A 22,103-nucleotide genomic window follows, 5' to 3' on the forward strand; every position below is an offset into this window, starting at 1 on the left:
CCAGTCCGATTCCCGCAGTCAGCTGAGAGAGACTCGGAGCGCACATCCTTTGGAAACAGCATTTGAGACAGAAAGAGAGAGAGAGAGAGAGAGAAGAAAACCTATAGGCGAATAATCGAGAGGCATCATGGCACCCATCGGACTGAAGGCTGTGGTCGGCGAGAGTAAGCATATCATATTAGTGTTATTTCTGCTGCTCTTAGTGTTATCCTCGGGATTGTCGTTTTGCAATAGCAGCGGTTGCGGTTATTATCAGTGCTGCGTTGGCTGCACGCATGCTGTGGGTTTTGTGCAGTGCTCGATGGTGCGTCTGTCGTGTGCTGGCTGTAGCAGGGTGTCATAAATCCAGTAAAGACAGTAAGATGGGGGTGTAGAATACTGCATCTCTCGCTTGGGATCGTCCAGTGCGGATGCGCATCAAACATCATGTCACAGGAATCAGAGGGTTATGATGGAGATATATAACGGAGCGATGAAGAAGAAGAAAAACGCCCATTTTTTTTTTTTTTTTTTGGAAATAGAATAATCTGGAAAATGTACAAAAAAAAGATATTTTTTAATCCATGTATAAATGGTGTTTGTCTGCTTTAGTGCCACCGCGTCGGCTGTCTGCCTGCCCTTTATCCCCCAGAGATTTTAAAACGCGTTATGAAGAACACGACAGCAGGCTACCTCCCCCGCTGGGTTCAGTTTGTGAAAAAGGCCAGACGTCACCGATAATCTCACAGGTTTAAAGGCAGAGGGGGGTCTGTTTTTGTTGATGAGGTTAAGGCGGATAAATGCGTGTATTTGAAATTATGAAGCGGCGAAATAAAATGAGTTTCAAGGCGATGCCCGTTCACGCCAGCTGTGCGCAAATACCCGAATGCAGAGGGAACAGAAAATGGGGCGTGTTCTGTCTCTGTTTTTTCCTCTTCGCTTTCATATGCGAATAAGGTGATGTAGGTGCGCGTGTTTTGCAATCACATTGGTGGTATTCATTTGTGAGAGGGGTAGGGGGTCAGCAATGCCCTATATTTACTGTTCTTTAATATACTATTGTATATGAGGCACAGTTTAGCAGATTCAGTGCATTTCTGTACGGGGTACAAACGGGCATGATCAGATGTCCCCATAGACGCGACTATTTCTTAAGCCGTTTTATTACACATACTGGGGCTGTAGGCGTGAAGCTGTTTATTCATTTATTTGGCATGACTAATATATTTATATATTTTCGATGTTAAAGAACGTGTTTTAAAAAAAAATTGTATGAATCAAATGTGGATATTTTTCATTTAAAAAACCGCACCGATCGTGACGGAAACGGCGCGTTTTAATGTTCTCAATTTAATATAGATTTACAAAAACGAGAAAACGAGACCTGTCTGGAGAGATGCACACACTATAGAGGGGGGGGGGGGGGGGGGGGGTGCAAATAGACTGCCGCACTGAAGCGACCTGCTAATAAAGCAATACGATGGGGTTTTATTACAGCACAGGCCGTGTATAATGCACGTTATTCTCAACCCGCTCTTTGCGCTACAGGCTTGCAGGAGGAGGGGGGTGATGTGTATTTTGCCATTGCTATGGAGCAGCTGATCGGTCGGTCGCGGGTGGTGTGACTGCTCCTGTGGGTTGAGCTCCGGTAATTCACAGCCTTGCTCCAGTCCTAAATCACTGACCGAACCCCCTCCCCCTCGCTGACAGCTCCTCGGGTTGAACCACTTTACCCAGCGCTGCGATGGCTCAATCCTATTGTATAACGCACGCGTGCTGTGTCTTGTGCTGTCGTTTCAAGCGTCGCTTTCGCTCATTGCATTATATCTATCTATCTATCTATCTATCTATCTATCTATCTATCTATCTATCTATCTATCTATCTATCTATCTATCTATCTATCTATTTATCTATCAACTGTTTTTCCTACATTTGAATCTGTAGTATTTTCCAGTTGTATTGCACTATACTAACAAAACACAAATGTGTCTATCTGATAATCAGACAAGACAGATGCACATTATTATTATTATTATTATTATTATTATTATTATTATTATTATTATTATTATTATTATTATCGCATGTGTTGTTTTGATTGATAAATAGCAATTCTGTTATTCAAACCCTTTGCACTTCGCTCTGGACACAGTATCAGAACCCCCTGACTGGTAATGTTGAGCAGATTGAGCCCACAGTACTTCAAACTGTACTCCCCACACACACCCACCGGGAATCAGCAACACCAGCGATGGCATTGCGCTAATCCAACAGCGTGCGGAGCTGAGTACCCAGTACAGTTCTGTACAATACATATGTGTGTACAATACTGCCATTCTAATCGAGACACTGCATCCTATTGGTTTCTAAATAAACAGCAGAAGGTAGCGACCGCGGGGTGTGTTCTGCACGTCACGATGGGGTTAATATCGTGTGTTTGTTCAGTGCTGTGTTTGCTGTGTTAGCGTGTGGGCATGGTGAGGTGCTCCGCGCTGTCATCCTCTCTGCAGCACGTGCCTTTCTATTCAAGTTCATGTATATGTAGCGGGGTGCAGTAGTGAGTCCCAGCCTCTCTGCCTACCTGCCTTCTCATCTAGATCTGGGATTTGTCTACCGTCGACCGGAAACCTAAGACCTTAAAACAGGGACTGAGTGAAATTAGATTGGAGAGACTGCAGAGTGGGGCTTAACAATTGAGTCCCTTTAATGAAAACAAATAGAACATACTGTACTGGCCAAGTTAGGGCTGAAAAGCACCTGACTGTCCTCCCCTGTCTGGGCGCAGGCACATGCTGTCAGTTGTGTTCCTTGCTTACACTCCTGAGAGCTGTGCATGGCTGTGGACATCAGTCCTTTTTAGCTGGCCCTTGATTAAAATATTGTACCTCCACAAAACCGTGGGAAATTAAGCTCTAATTCAGATGACATTAAAATCCTTTGCCGTGCATATGAATCTGCGGTGTTTAGCTTTCTCGATGGGACACTTCTTGGAATTGTGCTCTGTAACAGCAAATGGGCCAGGCATGCATCATAATGTACACACAGGGAGACGGACCGTTTTACATGAATTGAGATCTGGAGGCCAGTTAAAGTGGCTGCTGTCGCTGTGCTGGCAGACTGGACCTGCAGCCGCTGATTCCTCTGCGACCTTCGCCCCTGCTCTTTGTGCCAGTGCCGGAGGAAGGATGTGGTGTGGGACGCAGTCTTCCTGTTGACGGAGCTTCTATCCAGCCAGGGGACTATGCTCTGTCACAGTATCCACTGAGCGCTGCTCTGCTCTGTCACAGTCTCCACTGAGCTCTGCTCTGCTCTGTCACAGTCTCCACTGAGCTCTGCTCTGCTCCAGTCATCCTGACCCCCAGCCCTGATGTGCTCCCTGGGTCAGCGATTGACAGCAGGCTTGTCAGAGGTACATCATGCGATGTTTAAACTGTAGGATCAACCACTGTCAATACTGAAGCTCTCCAGCGTTTCTTATGTATCACGACAACGTCATCTGTGCACAGCATGTGTTTACAACACTAGAAACAGCATCATAAATGTTTAACACTGCTATCGCTGAAGCTAATAAACTCCCAAGTTCCTTTCAGGTCAGGATCATTGCAGATCTTTGTGGGACAGGATGGCATTGCATCCACTCAGTGTAGCCAATGCCAGCAGTGCCTCACCATTCACGAGAAGGGGTGCGCTGCACCTGTAAGATCAAATGAGCCGAATCCTAGTGGATTGCTGTGCAAGGCGAGGAAAACTAGGTCAGTACATATCAGTGGCAGCCTGGGGCTTTCCAGATATTCAGGGGTTAACTGCACAGAAGTGACTGTAACTGTAATGAACACTATCACAAGATACTTCACTACAGGGTGCACTGCATGCACGAAACAGAGTGTTGTGTCCTGGAGCCTAGTTCTAGCCGTACGCCAAGTGCTACGATCTCTCCATTTCAGAGGTCCTGGATTTCAATACAAACCTGTAGGTTTGTTCTGCTTCCACTCAAGAGTCTTGACTTCAAATCGCCAGGCTGCCGTGCTGTCAATGGGACCCTCTGTGACGTCCCTGTAAGCAGTAAGAAACATGATTTAAGGATGTGGAATCCTAAAGAAAGTGAATCATGGCAGAGATATAGAATTCTATTGGCAATCCATTGTTCTTTTTTTCTGGGATGGCTGTTGCTCTGTAAGAGGTGAAGTCTCCCCCTCTCCGTTTGCAGCTCTGCTGTCAGATTGATCCCCCGAGGCACACAGCACCTTCTTTATTTCTTCCTGTTCACCCATCATCAAGCCTTCATGTCTTCACAAACTTTGTTGGCTCAGACCTGAGGGTCGAGTAGCTGTCGGAGCTGCTTAAGATAAAAAGTTGCTGGGAAAAAAAGTTTGGCTTTCACTTTCCCTGCGTTAGAGGAGTATCTGTTCCTCAAGAAACATCGGTACTTGGAAACTGATCAGAATGAAAAGCAAGCAGGCTGTCTGTTCAGTGTGTACAGTGCTGTAAGAGACAGCCTTAACTATACCCTGCAAACTATTCCTTACTCAAATATACACATTCACTGGCATTTTCGAGAGTATGTAGGCTTTAATTACATTTTCTTACTGGCTCCTTATCCTCGTCGTTCTTAATAATCCTTACTGAAATGACTCAAGATGTTGCATTTTGAATGTTGTCTGTATTGACATGTTTCAACTATGAGTCCAGACGCCGCTCTAGAACCACTCATAATGATTACAAACAACACACAACTAGAACCACTCATAATGATTACAAACAACACACAACTAGAACCACTCATAATGATTACAAACAACACACAACTAGAACCACTCATAATGATTACAAACAACACACAACTAGAACCACTCATAATGATTACAAACAGCACACAACTAGAACCACTCATAATGATTACAAACAACACACAACTAGAACCACTCATAATGATTACAAACAACACACAACTAGAACCACTCATAATGATTACAAACAACACACAACTAGAACCACTCATAATGATTACAAACAACACACAACTAGAACCACTCATAATGATTACAAACAACACACAACTAGAACCACTCATAATGATTACAAACAACACACAACTAGAACCACTCATAATGATTACAAACAACACACAACTAGAACCACTCATAATGATTACAAACAACACACAACTAGAACCACTCATAATGATTACAAACAACACACAACTAGAACCACTCATAATGATTACAAACAACACACAACTAGAACCACTCATAATGATTACAAACAACACACAACTAGTCATTATTGTTTTTTCAAACAAACCAAAAGTGCCCAAATATTTTGTTTGTTGTCGACTTTCACCCTGTGTGGAGTTTTGTTTGACTGGAGTTAGAAATAGTAAATAAAATTATAGTGAGAGTCAATGAGAAGTCCTCATAAACACTATAAACAAACATGTGTGTGTGTGTGCGTGTGTGTGCGTGCGTGTGTGTGTGCTCGTCTGTGTGTGTGTGTGCGTGTGTGTGTGCTCATCTGTGTGTGTTTTATAAAGACTGCTGTTCTGTGTTGACTGACAGTGTGTGTAAACGATGGTAATGATCCTGTTGAGTAACTGGATATGTTTTTTGAGTAGTGCTTGAATGGGACTAAATTAACTCTTTACCCACTGTGTGCGGTAGGGCGTCATTCTAATCTAAAATTGCCAAATACCAGACCGAGGTGAACACATATCTTTTTACAGAACACCTGTGCGATAGCTTTTACTCCGTGTTTGATTTGTTGGATTGAATTACAAGGAGAGCACTTCATTTCAGTGGGGCTTCAGTACCATCATTTGGCTTTCATTGAGAATTTGCTCTTGCCAGCAGTGCATTGTGCAATATTGTATTCAGCTGTTGTTATTTTTGTGAGATGTGGCTGCCAATGCACTAATCGTTTCTAGATAATAGACTGAATCAGAACAGAAGAGCTATCAGTACAGTTCGTGCTGTTGTGAAATTCATCTGCATTTTGAGAGATGCATGCTATATAGAGTGGGCTGGGTTATATTCCTTTAGCATGTGCATTTGTTTCACACTGCAATCTCTGGAGATAGATCTTGCCACATTACCAGACACGGAGAGTCCCTTTGGCAGCTTGGCTGTTGAATCCCCGTTTTTAGTTATCGCTTGATTCTGGGCCGGCTCTCTGTTTGTCGCTGGCTCTGCAATCAAAGGGGATGTGAAACCTGGATTCACAGTAACCTTGGCGCAGCGGCTGAAAGTGACGCATCTCGAAATCGGAGAGCCGCTGCAGAGCCAGCCTACGCGGAGAGGACAGGGGCAGACAAACGCAGCCTCAGCACTGCCAGGACATTCTGTACAGCCTTACCCACCTTCACAACTTTCGTTTGAGTAATAGAACACAACTTTATACTTCCATTTAAAAAAAAAAAAAAATCATTGGAGTAAAATTGGTTTGGCTACGCTGGTGACAAGGAAATGGTGTTCTCTATTTATTCACAGAGGGAGCGCCCTTTCTCTTAGGCAAGATAAAAAGCTAGCATTTGTAAAAGGCCCAGTCAGGGTTGCCAGGGCTGCAGATTTCAGAGCGAGAGTCACTGAATGCTGTGACAAATGAATCCTTAATCAAACGGATGTCTATCTGCGTCTTGTCAGTAAACACGCCCCTGGAGCTCGCTCTCGTTAGGGGATGCTTACACCCAGAGAAGAGGAGCTGAAATCCCAGAAACAGAGAGATGGGAGGGCAGGTTCCAGGGCTCATCGGGATCTCATTCACTTTGCAGACTGAATGAAATAATACCCAAATTAAAAACCCTACACTGTAACACAGTGGTGCCATAGACTCTACAGACAATGTTGCAGCTGTAGCATTGTTCTCATTGTCATTTAAAGCAGGCCTTTCTGTAGGCAATCTGCTTGCTATTCAGACCAGACCCAGAGGATAAACAACAGCTGCAGTATTCTTTGTGAAGATGGTATTTTAACTTCACCGTACAGGAATCACGGTTAGAATGATGTTTTACAGCTGCGATTCAGACTTGCAGGTACAAATATATATAACATATATATATCCGCTCTGCATCACACATGCTTTACCTCTATGTGTGCATGAAAGCAGTGCATATCTTAAAACAGTGGAACCCTGGCCTGCTGAAGGCACTCACGCTGCTATGGAGGGGTTTCGTTTTCTTTCGTCCCAATTGAAATAACAGAGCGCGGTGACGTGTCAATACCATCCCTTCCTGTGTGGGACGCACAAATCTCCCAGATGAGCCCGTAAGAGGATTTGTTGGGATTAGAACCAAATTGCTCCGGCGCTGACCAATCGGAAGATGCTTTGTAAAAATAGACGTAATCCCTTTTGCATTTTCTGTTTCATTTGTGCCGTGGCTCGCTTGGCAGTGATTGATAACCCTGCAGACAGACTGGCAGAGCCGGTGACGGGCAGACAGACGGACGGACACAACCTTGAAGTGAACGTTAAAATGCAGTCTGCCCGGAGGAAAGCAGAGTCACTTTAGGTGTAAGGTTTTGTGTGTTCAGTTCAATTTCAATTGTTTTTTTACCTGCAGTCACAGTGCAGTGAAGTCACATCTTCAATTGCACTGGTTTGCTGCTTGTCCCTAGTCTGCACACCAATGAGGTGTCAGTGTTTCCACACTGCCCGGTGTTCAGAGAGTCCTTAATATAACCTTGTAGTGGAACTGACTGACCCGCCACGGAAATACAGCAAGTTCTACAAAAAACTGGAACTGGCTGAAACAAATACGGTGCACCAGAAAACAGAAGTGTGCATGCAGTTTAACAAACCAAAAATAGACCCCCTGCTTTCTTATCAGAGCAGTGCGATGTGAAGTGTTTGGTGCAGTGCCTATGGGAACGTGAGGCAGTATTTCTCTGTCTATGGGGAGCTGGAAGGTCTTTTAGAAATCCCTGGAATTGTTCAGAAGCGCGTTGCTCTTTTGAATCGTACCGAGGTGAGCTGATTGATGACTTTGGATTAATAAAATTAAAAAGTTCACAAGCTAGAGTCTGGAATGAGTCACTGCTTGACTGTTACATTAGACCATTAGAACAGAGCCGGGGTGTTGAACCCGAGTCCCTGAAACCAGGTGCCCTGCCCGGTCCTTACGCGGCTCGTTTTCTTTTTCAGAGATCATGAACGATGTCATCAAGAAGGTCAAGAAGAAGGGAGAATGGAAGGTGAGGAGGAGGTCCTTCCGCTGACCTGCCTTTGTGTCCCTCTCAACTTCACTGAGATGCAAACTTACAACTGGGGTGAAACTGCGCCAGGCGGACAACCGCCTTCAAATCTGTGCGCGGGCTGAAATGTTTGTCGCCTTGACTTTCTTAAGTGGGTGGTATGGGTGCACCATGATAATAAAACTGGTTCCAGCTCAGGGCTAATCCCTGATGCATGCTAGCGTTACCTGGTTCCCATACAGAATGCATGGCATAGACCCCTGGGGTTTCAAGAGGGTATTCTAATGCAGCAGGTCCGCTGCCCGTGTGTCTCTGTGGGAATGTTTCTCTTTTTGACATGGTTCTGTTGGCAGGTTCTGGTGGTGGACCAGCTCAGTATGAGGATGCTGTCGTCCTGCTGCAAGATGACGGACATCATGACAGAAGGGATAACCAGTGAGTACATGTCATGACAGAGCAAAACCATTCCATCTATATATATATAGATAGATAGATAGATCTACAGATGCCTGATTGATGGAGCACCCTGTTGTGCTGAATGACAATAAGACAGATAAAGAAGTTGTGTAAAATAATAATACTGGTGTCTGTCTTCCCTGCTCAGTCGTCGAAGACATCAATAAACGAAGGGAGCCGCTGCCGAGTCTGGAAGCCGTGTATCTCATCACCCCCTCTGAAAAGGTAGCTTCAGCGCACTCAGCAACCTCAGGACATCAATTATTCAACCCCCCACCACCCTCCCCCTGCAGTTGTGCAGCTAGTCAGTGCAAGCTGTTCCTTATTGATTAGTCTTTATGAAGCATGAAAACTGCAGATCCGCTCCCTCCACCTCTCCCCCCACGCCATGCACACATCAACAAGAGCACGTTGAAGCACTGCCCTCCCGGACCCCAGGATCAGTCCTCCGTACAGACCCTACTGCTTTCTTTATGAGCTGCAAATGCCTCGTTGCATCCAAGCATAAGGCAAGCGCACGATTTCACAGTCCAGGTATTTACTGTATCGCAAGGCTGGTTCAAACAATCAAGTGTCAATCTCTCAAAATGATAAAGTGATGCCGTGGATCTGAGCTGTAGAGGTATTTTGTTCCAGTCTGAGGGGGGATTTTAAAATATTTAGTATCGCCCACACTCCCTAAGGAATAAACACAGTAGGGACTCCTGGAACAAACTGTTAGGATAGACGGTGCTATGGCAGCTCAGTGGATCTGCTGTAAACCCTTGGACAGCTTCATCCCTGCGCCTGGTAGACTACAGGCTACTGCATTGGGAGCTGCCCCCTAAGCTGCAGTGATCGTCCGATAAGCATGGATTAGGAGACTTTTGGACAGCCAAGCATCCTGGGGACTGAATACATATCAGGGCTGTAAACCCCTTGATATGTAGAGTACGGCCTCAGTTTCCCGCAATCTCTTTGGTGCCTCCCTTATGTTACGTGCTGTAGTATACAGTACATGTTTGCAGTTGGCAGCTGTTTATGTATTTTTAGTCTACAGCCCTATTGTGAAACCGACTCCATTCCGGCTCCACAGTAGAGTCAGCATTGTGTAATAACCTGTGGAGAGAATGGAGCTAAAATGGCAGTGACTGGGTGACTGGATTTCTCAATGAGAATTGGACTCCACTCCCCATGTACAGTCCATATGCTGGTTTTAAAAAGTGCGCTGCAGTCAAGCGCAGCACAGGCATCAGGGCCAGAGGCCATGTTGTTGCTGTATGAGTCTCTGGGATTCCCTTAAGAAATGACAGACATCAATCATCTACGAATGTCGGCTGAAACAAAAACCTGGACTATAGGAGGTGTGCCAGGACATCTTCCCAATCCTGTAAGCTGCACAGAATCATCTGATCAGCGCCTTTGCTGCTGCGAGAGGGCTGCGCTCTACTCACACTGCTCTCTGTCTCTCTCCCTCTCTGTCTCTCTCCCTCCCTGCAGTCTGTACACATGCTGATTGCAGACTTCAAGGACCCGCCCTCTACGAAGTACAAAGGGGCCCACGTGTTCTTCACTGACTGTGAGTATCAAGGGACGCAGGTTCTATAACGAGCTATTAAAGAGCAAGCACTCAGACAATGCTGGAAGCAGATCGTGAAGGGCTGTGTTCTGATTGCTAACTGCTGTCTGCTGCTCTCCGGAGGATGGGAGGGGCACTGCACTCAGTTACACCCGCTTCTCAAAGCTAAAGGACAGAGGCATCAGCATTATGAAACATTACTGGTGAAAGTGATTACAGTTTGTTCTAACAGTTTCATATGGCAGTGTAGCGGGTCTTCATAAGCTAGCAAATTGCCCACATGGAAAAAAAATCCTATAAATGGCACAGTACAGATAGTGTGATGTGATGGCAGTACTGTAGTATACTAGTAGTGCCACAGTGTCTTTCACAGGCGGGTGTGCATTGTTTACAGCAGCAGCTCAGTGAAATGCAGGAAACTCTTGTGCTTCCTCCCCCTCCAGCCTGCCCGGACCCCCTGTTCAACGAGCTGGTGAAGTCTCGCGCTTCCAAGACCATCAAGACCCTCACTGAGATCAATATAGCCTTCCTTCCGTACGAGTCACAGGTGGGTCCTGGGTGTCTCGTCCATTCCGTTGCTTTTCTGTAGGAGAGTTTGAACTACGCCACACGAAATGCTTAGGTTACAAGAAGCACTGAGTGCTGTGGCTAGAGCCTTGCAGGACACTGAGTCACTAAGGTTCTGGCAGGGCTGTAGTTAGTGAGGAGTCCCTTCAGCTCCGGCACGGACTGCTTCTTCTGAAATTAACACCCAGGGTCTTCCGCTTCTGCTTCACCTGCCTTCCAATCTGCTCCAGTCGGAGTGGAGGAGGAGCTGGTTTGGGAATCAGAGACCCATCTGTCCAGCAGAAGGCAGTCGGACCTGGGTTGAGAGTGCGAGTGGTGACTATCTCATTGATACAATGACATAGTCTTCTGCAGGAATACGTTCTGTGTTAAAACTGTTAAAAACACTGATGCCAGAATTAGCCACAAGACGGCCTCTTCTTGCATTGATTTTAACATGCAGCCTGACTCAAAGCCAGGGAAAGGAGTTTGTTTGTGCTGCTCTCCTCAGAGGGGACAGAGCTGCTGTGGAGTCCAGTCCTCGCTGCCTTCACACTGGACTGTACTGTTGTCTCTGGCAGCCGAGGGGTTAAGTCCGTGAAAGAGGATTATGTTGGCTGTCCTGATTGCATTCCATCCGAGAGAAAAAACAACAGGAGATCCAGACAAGCAGCCTGCGGGGATGGGGGGCGGGGGGGTATTGAGAAATATAATCAGTGAGTATCATTCAGAAATCATTCAGAGCTCCTTGAGAAATCACAACGCATATTAAAAGACAGACAGCTTTCTTACTGAATGATTGCAATGCCGGAGTTTGATTTTGAAGCCTGCGTGTCTGTGTGTGTGTGTGTGCGTGTGCGTGTGTGTCTCTGCAGGTGTACTCTCTGGACAACCCGGACGCGTTCCAGGACTTCTACAGCCCCCACAAGACCCAGCTGAGGAACCCGTTGATGGAGCGACTCGCTGAGCAGATCGCCACCCTCTGCGCCACACTGAAGGAGTACCCGGCCGTGCGGTACCGGGGGTGAGGCAGCCACAGACACCCGCCCTCCCTAACAGATTAATAATGCACTGCTATGTTAAAATGTATTTCTAGAACCAAAATGACACTTGAAGTACTGTGTAATGCATGGCCCGAACGTACATGTTTATACCACACTTCAAGAGCAAAACTGCAGTATTTATAATGCATTATAATGAATAAAGAATACTGCAAGAGACAGGCGTTTCAAGTTTATCGCAGGGAGCCCTGTGGTGGTGTTGAGTGCTCAGAGATCCTGGATTAATATGCGGCTCTGTGCGTCTGTCTGTCCACAGGGATTACAAAGACAATGCCACCCTGGCTCAGCTGGTCCAGGATAAGCTGGATGCGTACAAGGCTGACGACCCAACCATGGGGGAGGTGAGTGAGTGCATTCCCTTGCTGCCTCGTGCATCGCCGACAGCTCTGAAGAGAGGCTTTAACAAGGGAAACGTGCGAGCGGAACCTGAAGGCGGTTTGTGTCTCTCGTTGTTCAGGGTCCAGACAAGGCTCGCTCCCAGCTCGTGATCCTGGACCGAGCCTTCGACCCGGCCTCCCCGGTGCTGCACGAGCTCACCTTCCAGGCCATGAGTTACGACCTACTGCCCATCGAGAACGACGTCTACAAGTAAGGAGACCCCTGCCGCGGGGTGCAGGGTGACAGAATAGCCTTGGGTGCAGCCGGGTTACAGAATTCTGGGAGTAAATGTGGATTTAAATGTGGTTTTATTAAGGAACTGGAAAAAATTGCTGTGTTTGTGAGATTGCTTCACTTGGTGTGGCTATCTCAAACGTGACCCCTTATCTATCACCATGCGAGGATGATCCTCTGTACCGGGTACCACCCTGAACCCCCCTCCCTCCCTCCCTTCCAGGTACGAGACGAGCGGCATGGGGGACTCGCGGGAGAAGGAGGTCCTGCTGGACGAGGACGATGACCTGTGGATGACACTACGACACAAACACATTGCTGAGGTCTCCCAGTGAGTACCAGAGCCGACACCACGGAGGAGGTGGGGGGGTCAGAACTACACAAGCACACGCACAGCCAGGCTGACACATTGCTGTGATTCCAGTGAGCGTGCAGCATCCATGCAAGGACTGACCAGACGCATTATCACAGACACCCACAGACACTGTTGTCTGCACAGGCATTTGCTACCAGGTACTAAACGCCTGCAGAAACACACACACACACACACACACTCCTGAGATGTCCCTGTGAGCACTGCCTGCTTCAGGGGGGGCTTTTTGTTGTTAGAAAGCGAGACGGTTCTTAATTCTGTTTTTCTCTCAGGGAAGTGACCCGCTCGCTGAAAGATTTCTCAGCCAGTAAGAGGATGAACACTGCTGGCGAAAAGGTAGAGAGTTACTTTATGGTTATATAGTAAATGTTGCCATCTGTGTAAACCGCTGGGTTCAGTTGCAGCGTGCCTGATCTAGTCCACTTGATGCGCCCAACAGAGGGATTAAATGAGTTTGACCCACTTGCTTGGACTACCGTTAGTAATCACTGCTAATCCCAGGTGCAGCGTAACTAAAAGTGTATTAGCTCATTGGGACCAGACCAGGTTCAGTACTGATTGCAGATTGTCAAGCACTGTTACGCAGCACGATGCACTGGTCTTGTACTCCACAGACCACCATGAGGGACCTGTCTCAGATGCTGAAGAAGATGCCGCAGTATCAGAAGGAGCTCAGTAAGGTAAGCCGCGCTGGTAAAGATCAAGGACGTTTGTCTGGGGCTGGATCAGGATCTTAGTTTTCGAATGGAAAGGCCATTGCTAGCAGCCTTCCTCTGCTACAGATGTACTTTTCATGTTGGTTCTAGCCTTTATGTAAACCTTCAATGAGTCTTAACCTGATTTGAACTGCCCCGTTTCTCGTTTTAAACAAAACGTCCTTCTCTCTTGCACTGCAGCCCCGTCCCTTCCCCTTTCTAGATTTTAACACACGTTTTTATTTGTGGATTGAATCAGGTTATGAATTGACACAGCACTGCTAGGCTGTGTTACAAAGGCTTACGGAAAGGACTGACAAAGTCGATCAAGTTCGAGGGATATAATGAAAAAACAGGAAGCTGAGGATTTGGTCAAGACTGTATCCCACACAGCATTTGGAACTTGAATAAATGTTTTTTATCGAATGCATTTATAATACAAAACGATTCATCCACACTGGTTTACTTCAAAAGAATGCTTTTTTTTATTTTGCTAATTGAATGCTTCTTGCAAAAGAATCCATTTGGATTCTTAAATCAATCCAGCAATAAAAAGAAACTCAAAACCCAGGATTGCTGTTGGGTGTGAGATGTTTGTAACCGGCGTGCACTTCTCTTCAGTACTCTACTCACCTGCACCTGGCTGAGGACTGCATGAAGCACTACCAAGGGACTGTGGACAAGCTGTGCCGCGTGGAACAGGTAAGGGTTCCTCACCTAACGCGTTGCTGTTGTATAAAGCCGTGGCTCTTCCGCTCCCTGGTGTGAATGCAGTGTAACAGCTGCCTCTCTGTCTGGCAGGACCTGGCGATGGGCACGGATGCAGAGGGAGAGAAGATCAAGGACCCCATGAGGGCCATCGTGCCCATCCTCCTGGACGCCAACGTCTCCACTTACGACAAGATCCGCATCATCCTGCTCTACATCTTCCTCAAGAACGGTACACCTGCGATCCAGGAGCGTCAAACACACACATTGCAATAGAAATTCATGCAGGATCATCCAAACACACACATTGCAATAGGAATTCATGCAGGATCATCCAAACACACACATTGCAATAGGAATTCATGCAGGATCATCCAAACACACACATTGCAATAGGAATTCATGCAGGATCATCCAAACACACACATTGCAATAGGAATTCATGCAGGATCATCCAAACACACACATTTCAATAGGAATTCATGCAGGATCATCCAAACACACACATTGCAATAGGAATTCATGCAGGATCATCCAAACACACACATTTCAATAGGAATTCATGCAGGATCATCCAAACACACACATTGCAATAGGAATTCATGCAGGATCATCCAAACACACACATTGCAATAGGAATTCATGCAGGATCATCCAAACACACACATTTCAATAGGAATTCATGCAGGATCATCCAAACACACACATTGCAATAGGAATTCATGCAGGATCATCCAAACACACACATTGCAATAGGAATTCATGCAGGATCATCCAAACACACACATTTCAATAGGATCATCAAAGCCAGCGGGGTACAGGTCCATCAAATAACCCCTTTAGTCAAGACAAAGGGCAAACATGCCTTCATCAAGGGAAGTTTATGTCTTCTAGATTTTACTTTGGATTTGGGATTAGAATTTTAAGTTGTTTTTCTTATTTAATACTAACTTTTCCCCTGTGTGTCTATGTGTGTCTGCGCCTCTGGGTCTGTGTCTGTGTGTCTGTGCCTCTGTGTATGTGTGTGCCTCTTTGTCCTTGTGTCCGTGCCTCTGTGTCTGTGTTTTTTAGGAATCACGGAGGAGAATTTGAACAAGCTGATCCAGCACGCGCAGATCCCCCCGGAGGATAGTGAGATTATCACCAACATGGCACACCTTGGGATGCCCATCGTCACCGACGTGAGTGGCACACCTGAGAAACTCACCTGAAAATCTCAACTGAGAATCTCACGATGAGAAACTCACCTGAGAATCTCACGATGAGAAACTCACCTGAGAATCTCACCTGAGAAACTCACCTGAAAATCTCAACTGAGAATCTCACGATGAGAAACTCACCTGAGAATCTCACGATGAGAAACTCACCTGAGAATCTCACCTGAGAAACTCACCTGAGAATCTCAACTGAGAAACTCACCTGAGAATCTCACCTGAGAAACTCACCCGAGAATCTCACCTGAGAAACTCACCTGAGAAACTCACCTGAGAATCTCACCTGAGAAACTCACCCGAGAATCTCACCTGAGAAACTCACCTGAAAATCTCAACTGAGACTCTCACGATGAGAAACTCACCTGAGAAACTCACCTGAGAATCTCACCTGAGAAACTCACCCGAGAAACTCACCTGAGAATCTCACCTGAGAAACTCACCTGAGAATCTCACCTGAGAATCTCACCTGAGACAGGAGTCGTGCTTTATCAGTGTACATTCAGCAGCGGCCTGATTGCTGGCACCTGCACACTCCAGTAACACATTACAGCAACGCTGCTCCAGGTTTAGTTGAGGCACTCTTAACCCATCAACACACCTGGCCCTTCAACAGCTTTAGATATACAACAGTATGAATTAGAACACAACACTGAATAATTAGAGGGAAGAGACTCACTCAGTAGCTAGCCTGAGCTCTTGTTACCAGAAAGGAGATAAAAAAAAAAAAAAACTAGCATAGCAAAAAAAACTACCCGTAACCTCTGCTGAATACACCGTGTTCTGGTTTTAACAAAAACACAGTAACAGCCGGAGTGAGTGACGTGCTGTCGTGTGTTTGACCCCCGCAGTCGACCCTGCGTCGCCGGAACAAACCTGACCGCAAGGAGCGCATCAGCGAGCAGACCTACCAGCTCTCCCGCTGGACACCGGTGGTCAAGGACATCATGGAGGTGAGCAGGACTGCGCTTCAGGTTTCATCACATTGATCTGTTAATCACAGCAAGGAAACCACGCATCAGCGAATCAACCAAGCAGTCAATCACACAACACTAGAATCCCACCTTACAGGAAACTGTAGCAACAGCCTGCCAAACACTGCAAAACCTAGTACTGTACATTGGAAATCCAGCCCTGCGATATATCAGGACCGAAGAAAAACATGTCAGAAACGCATTACTCGTTACAAAACTAAAAGATGTTTAATGGAGGTGCTCGTTTTTTAAACGATGACGGCTCTGGGTGCTAAACTGGGGAATGAGCAAACCTGCTACCCGCAGAGGGTGAGGGGTGAGAAGGGAGTGAGAGGGGGGTGCTATTGATTCCCAGGCAGGCTGGCAGGCAGCAGTACGTCTCTGAGCTCAGTGACACGGTCAGCGTGCTCATTGCTATTGATCGCTGTGTCTCTGCTGCTCCACAGGATGCCATTGAGGACAAGCTGGACACGAAGCACTACCCTTACATCTCCACCCGCTCCTCTGCCTCCTTCAGCACCACCGCTGTCAGGTAAGAGGGGCTGCTAGACCTGCAGGAGACTTGTGCCGTCCGGGCCTGTAGCGTGGACCACACGCACGCACGCACGCACGCTGATCTGGACCCTATCACACTGTTGAGAGTATGTGTTCACAGATGTGCGAGTCAGTGCACCAGTCAGTACGTGTGTGTGTGTGTTTTGTTATTGACTGCAGTGTAAACCCATTCTCTTAGGCAGTGCAGCAGTGTGTGTGTGTGTGTGTTGATTTATGACTGCGGTGCAAAGTCATTCCATCGGCCGCTGCAGCAGTGGATGAGAGTGAGTGGATGTGGGAGGGGATCAATAATCATTAGTATCCATCTGACTGTGATCAATGCTGTCTGAGGAGAGGGGGAGCTGCAGGCAGTCAGACTGCACTCCACTCAGCCCCGATGGTGAACCGGCAACTTAACTGCTTAACGTGCTTGGAATAAAGTCCCAGAGAAACCCAAGGCCTGGTTAATCCTGTTTGGGAAGTCGCGCCCTGTGGGAGCACGTCTTGGCTTTAGGATTGGGGAGGGAGGCTTCCACCCAGTCACACAGCTCGGGACAGGGACAGAGGGCTGGGCCTGTGTTCTGACTGGATCATTGATTTTAGACCAGATCAAATCGTCTGTAATGATTTTTAAAATGAAATGCAATAGAACCCATCACCAGGGGCTTAATGTAACCTTTAATTGACCAGGGCAGTCCCATTGAGATTACAGTCTCTTTTCCAAGAGACTCGACACTGTATCTTTCTGTTCAATAATCATCCCTAAAACAGGGATGTTGTGAAACCCTGGAGTGGGTGCCATTGTGTAGTGCATGTTCTTGGAACGAGTGAGTGACTGTGCTGTGCTGTGCTGTGCTGCCCCGCAGTGCTCGCTACGGACACTGGCACAAGAACAAGACCCCCGGGGAGTACCGGACCGGGCCGCGTGTCATCGTCTTCATCATCGGGGGCGTGTCCTTCAGCGAGATGCGCTGCGCCTACGAGGTCACGCAGGCCAACGGGAAGTGGGAGGCCGTCATTGGTGAGTGACCTGCGAGGGGGAGGGGCATCAGAACTAGCAGGGTCTGCGACTGACCTGTCAGCTGGTCACAGCGGGAAAATCAACACGGCTTCCTCCAGCCCGCCTGTGCACAGGGTTTAGCTGCTGTGCTTTTTAGGAAACTGTGGGGGGATTTCTTCAAATGGTTGGATAACAGAGCAAAGTGTCACAAGTGGTTTTTTTTTAATGTAAACCAATACTCGGACGTACTCAGTCATGCAAACAATGATGCGCTATTTAGATTTGAACAGCAGCTTGTAATGCACAGAAGCCTATCAGAGCATCAGAGCTAGTGGATGTTTAAATTAGATGCATGAAGCAGAGATTGATTGAGAAACAGCAGCTCTTCGCAGCCGTGCGTGTCCACGTCTCTATACAGTAACACTGCTTAACTGCAGCACCATAATCTAATGCACTCCTACTCGGATGACGGGGGCGTACAGATGATTTCCCTGTACTTGTTTAGTACAGGATCCCAAGTACCGCCACACAAAAAAACAACTAAAGCCCAGCACAAAGGTGCACTACATCTCAGTGTCTTGATCAGCATCTCCATCGTCAAACCTGTTACTAGGATGCCAGCCAGCAGCAGTAGAGGTGTTTACTTTCAATATCAGCAGCTTGCCAATTCTCATAACAATCAGATCCGTTCAGCTGCCTCCCGGTTTTTAATCTGACTTTTATTAATTGATGTTTGGGGTGGGGGGGTGGAACGGGACAGGGAATCAAACGGTAAAATGCATGGAGGCTGTATGGACATGCTATCAAAATATACCGTGGTTAACGTTAACACTTGTTTGGTAACGGGGCACTTGACCCCTTTGTGCTGCTGACCAGCTGACCAGTGTGTGCTTGCTCTCTCTGACTCTTTACTGTGCCTGCTTTCTGAATCTGCATCATAACATTTGTAGCAAAATATGTAATGCGTTATTTTATTTATTTTTAAATTGTAGCTATCGCCTGTTCCAGAAAGCATGAAGTTATTAAAGTAGCACCTATAAACGCCTGATAAATCGCATGTTTTATGTAAAAATGTATAATATACATCGATGTGTGAGTCATGTCTATAGAGTATAAATGTATGTAGATCATTTCTTTTCAGTGTTTGTGTTTGCTTGTTGTCTGTTTAAACTGCTGTTCTTGAATTACAGCCCCAAACGTCTCCTCGTAAGTGTGTTGGTGTGTCTGTTGAGCCCTTTCCCTGTCTGCTGGGTCCTCATCTGTTTACAGGCCTTGCTGTACTTGAGCCTGCAGGCTGCAGCCGGCCTGTCGTCACTGTCAGCCTAACGGTTTGAGTTTGTGTGCTTAGCATCCCCAGAGTATTACATCACGGCTTTCCGGAAAATAAGTGAACTTCCGTGGAAACCTCCAACGAAGGTTGTTTACTGGTTTCTAATCTGAGTTTAAGTCTGAATCTTAGTCTAGTCATGAAGCATACCGTCTAGGTCTCGAAGCCTGGGAGTAGAGTTCTGCCCTCTAAAAGTAAACAGTTCTTGGACATGGTGAAAATCAACATGCTGTTTACTTCTCTGGACCAACTGCGTTCCCTTTGACACCAGTGGGCCTGAGGCCTTCTGTCAGCCCTTAAAGCCTCAGGATAGAGTTGAAAGCTCTGCCCGGTAATGTAGGCAGGGAGGTGGGTGGGTAATAGGGAGGTCCAGCGAGGACAGAAAGTCTCAATACATCTTTTCTTTTCCTCTTTTATCTATCGCATGCCAGTTAATACCCGTATATATTCATATTTCAATTTTATTGAAGTTGATTTTCCTTCTATGAAGTAGGATTATATGAATAATAACAGTGTGGGCATCAAGGCTGACCAAATCTGAAACCAATGGCCGAATTCCAGTACATGGTTCCGTTGCAATCTGGTCCTAAATAAGGCATAACTGTATAAATGTGACATCTGTTTGTTTGTTTGTTTGCCAGGTAAAATAAGTAATGACTAGTCAAATTGAGGAGGCACAACAAGATTTGTTTTAAAAAATCCAGGTTTATGTCATTTATTTTTACATTTTTTAAAAAGGGAGCCAATATTAGTCAATCAAATGTATATTTATTTAATGAATGCCTTGTTAGATACAATAAACTAAAATAGTGCAGCCCCAGCTGGATACACGCTATTGTATTCTCCTGAGCAAGGTGTCCGTTATACTGTGCTGTATCTTATTGAGGGGCAGGTTGGTACAGATTGAGTGATAGGCTGCTGGAATGGTGCTCTGGTGCCTGGTTTGGCAAGCCCTGGGCGCAATGCAGTAAATTTGGCATGCGGATAAAATAAACGTCAGTCGGCCTCTGTTCCTCTGCAGGTTCTACCCACATGCTCACTCCCACCAAATTTCTAATGGACCTGCAGCACCCGGACTTCAGAGAGTCCTCAAAGGTCTCATTTGAGGATCAAGCTCCCAAAGAGGAGTGAGGGGCACAATGAAAAAGTAAAAGCAGCTTCACAAAGAAACTCTTCTGCATCAATTCGAGAAGGGCTTTCTTTATCATATTATAACAATGCACTACTCTCCTGTGATTCTCTCTATTCGGAGATTCATTTTTATCATTGTATTTATTAGTAGTAGTATTCGTTGTGTTGTTGTTTTGTGATTGTCTTTGTTTATTTAGCACTGTCTCTCCACTGTCACTTCCATCACCGCCTCATTTTCTTGCATCTTTCTGATCTTTAGGCTGCTAAGGATTTAGAATCGATCTCATTTTTTAATTATTATTAAAACGTTTTCATGGTGGATCAAAACTGTTCAGTAGTAGCGATTTAAAAAAAAAAAAGGTTTCAAAGGATTTTTTGACATTGACATCTCGTTGAAATTAGCTAAAGTTTATTCTTTAGTACTGTACTGTATATCAGCTCAGGTTTTAGCAAGCAGAGCTGTGTTTATACCTGTTGTGATGGAAGGCTAGCGTCTCTGCGGACATGCCTTCAGTTTTTATCCACAAACAAAACGTTTGAATCGAAACAAACCCCCTTTTCTTTAGGAATTCTCTGCAGTCTGAAGGTTGAGAATGTTCAGATGTTCTCTTGATATGCTTTAGCAAAAGACAACCCCTGGCTTGTTCATCTGAAATACTGTTGGAATACAACAAAAGGATAACAGGCTTAAAACCACACACCCCGTGAGACCACACCCCCTTGAGACCACACCCCCTTGAGACCACACCCCCCTGAGACCACACCCTGTGAGACCACACCCCATGAGACCACACCCCATGAGACCACACCCCTTGAGACCACACACCCGAGACCACACACCACATGAGACCACACCCCTTGAGACCACACCCCTTGAGACCACACCCCATGAGACCACACCCCTTGAGATCGCACCCCCTTGAGATCACACCCCCTTGAGGCCACACCCCCTGAGACCACCCCCCCTCCCCCTGCATTTTGTACACTGTGGGCGACGCCCGCTCCCATTATCCTTCAGGGCTCCTCTCTTCCTAGAGTATGGCAGGTGTGCGCAGCGGCTCTGCTAAAGCAGTATCCTTCTCTTTGTGTTTTCCAGTGGCCCTGTTCCCATGTTCAGTATGGAGTCTGTCGCTCATACTGCCACACTGAACAGTGCGTTCAGGCAGCCATGGTTACGCTTCGTTAAGCACTTACTGGGAATCTAGTGTTCCTGTCTAGCATTTCCGCTCACGGGGGGTAAAGCTGCAGATTTCTCCTGCTTTTAAAGCACTGTTTCTATAAGAAAAGTGACTGTACAGCATGTAAACTCCACGATGTCTTCGTTATATATATATGTATGTATATATATATATATATAGTGCATGCATACACACACACACACGTAAGAGGCACCAATGTATCGTGGATTTATCTGTTTCAGTCACTTTTCTTCTATTCTTTCAATGTTGTGTGTCTAAAAATAACCCTTTCCATACTGTGGTCTGTCTTCAATAGCCTACATGTTCTCCATATACCCAGGCAGACAGTACTGCCGAGTTATATAGCGCCTTGCACAACGCTGTGGTCCGAGAGGCTTTACTGCAGCATAATAGCACATCACATGGTTGTAATAAGAATAGTGAACCAGGTCACATTTCAATAGAGATTTGAAGACCGCGAGCCCCACTTCTGCTGTCCCAGGAAGACAGTGACCTGCACGCATGCAGAATAGCCTGGTGGTGGACGGAGTCCTGCAAACCCTTTTTAATCTTATT

General features: G+C 46.3%; 1 protein-coding gene across 4 annotated transcripts in view; it reads left to right on the plus strand.

The window, feature by feature from the left end:
- Nucleotides 1–22,103, plus strand: part of LOC117396870 (syntaxin-binding protein 1) — a 25,623-nt gene continuing 3,520 nt past the window's right edge. For 3 of the 4 annotated variants that reach the window (XR_009309612.1, XR_009309613.1, XM_059005711.1), the window contains exons 1-18: nt 3–164; nt 8,114–8,163; nt 8,517–8,598; nt 8,768–8,844; nt 10,099–10,177; nt 10,621–10,724; nt 11,599–11,747; nt 12,041–12,125; nt 12,242–12,372; nt 12,620–12,727; nt 13,042–13,105; nt 13,384–13,449; nt 14,086–14,166; nt 14,266–14,404; nt 15,244–15,353; nt 16,235–16,336; nt 16,804–16,889; nt 17,758–17,912. Coding sequence is in view for 2 of the 4 variants with exons in the window: in XM_059005711.1 (XP_058861694.1) it covers nt 128–164; nt 8,114–8,163; nt 8,517–8,598; nt 8,768–8,844; nt 10,099–10,177; nt 10,621–10,724; nt 11,599–11,747; nt 12,041–12,125; nt 12,242–12,372; nt 12,620–12,727; nt 13,042–13,105; nt 13,384–13,449; nt 14,086–14,166; nt 14,266–14,404; nt 15,244–15,353; nt 16,235–16,336; nt 16,804–16,889; nt 17,758–17,912 (1,705 nt within the window). In the remaining 2 variants the exon portion in view is untranslated. Of the gene's footprint in view, nt 165–8,113; nt 8,164–8,516; nt 8,599–8,767; nt 8,845–10,098; nt 10,178–10,620; nt 10,725–11,598; nt 11,748–12,040; nt 12,126–12,241; nt 12,373–12,619; nt 12,728–13,041; nt 13,106–13,383; nt 13,450–14,085; nt 14,167–14,265; nt 14,405–15,243; nt 15,354–16,234; nt 16,337–16,803; nt 16,890–17,757; nt 17,913–20,239; nt 20,366–22,103 lie in introns of all 4 variants that reach the window. The other variant, XM_059005710.1, reaches the window with a different exon arrangement.

This window comes from Acipenser ruthenus, chromosome 31, assembly GCF_902713425.1.
Source record: "Acipenser ruthenus chromosome 31, fAciRut3.2 maternal haplotype, whole genome shotgun sequence".
Classification (NCBI taxonomy): Eukaryota; Metazoa; Chordata; class Actinopteri; order Acipenseriformes; family Acipenseridae; genus Acipenser; species Acipenser ruthenus.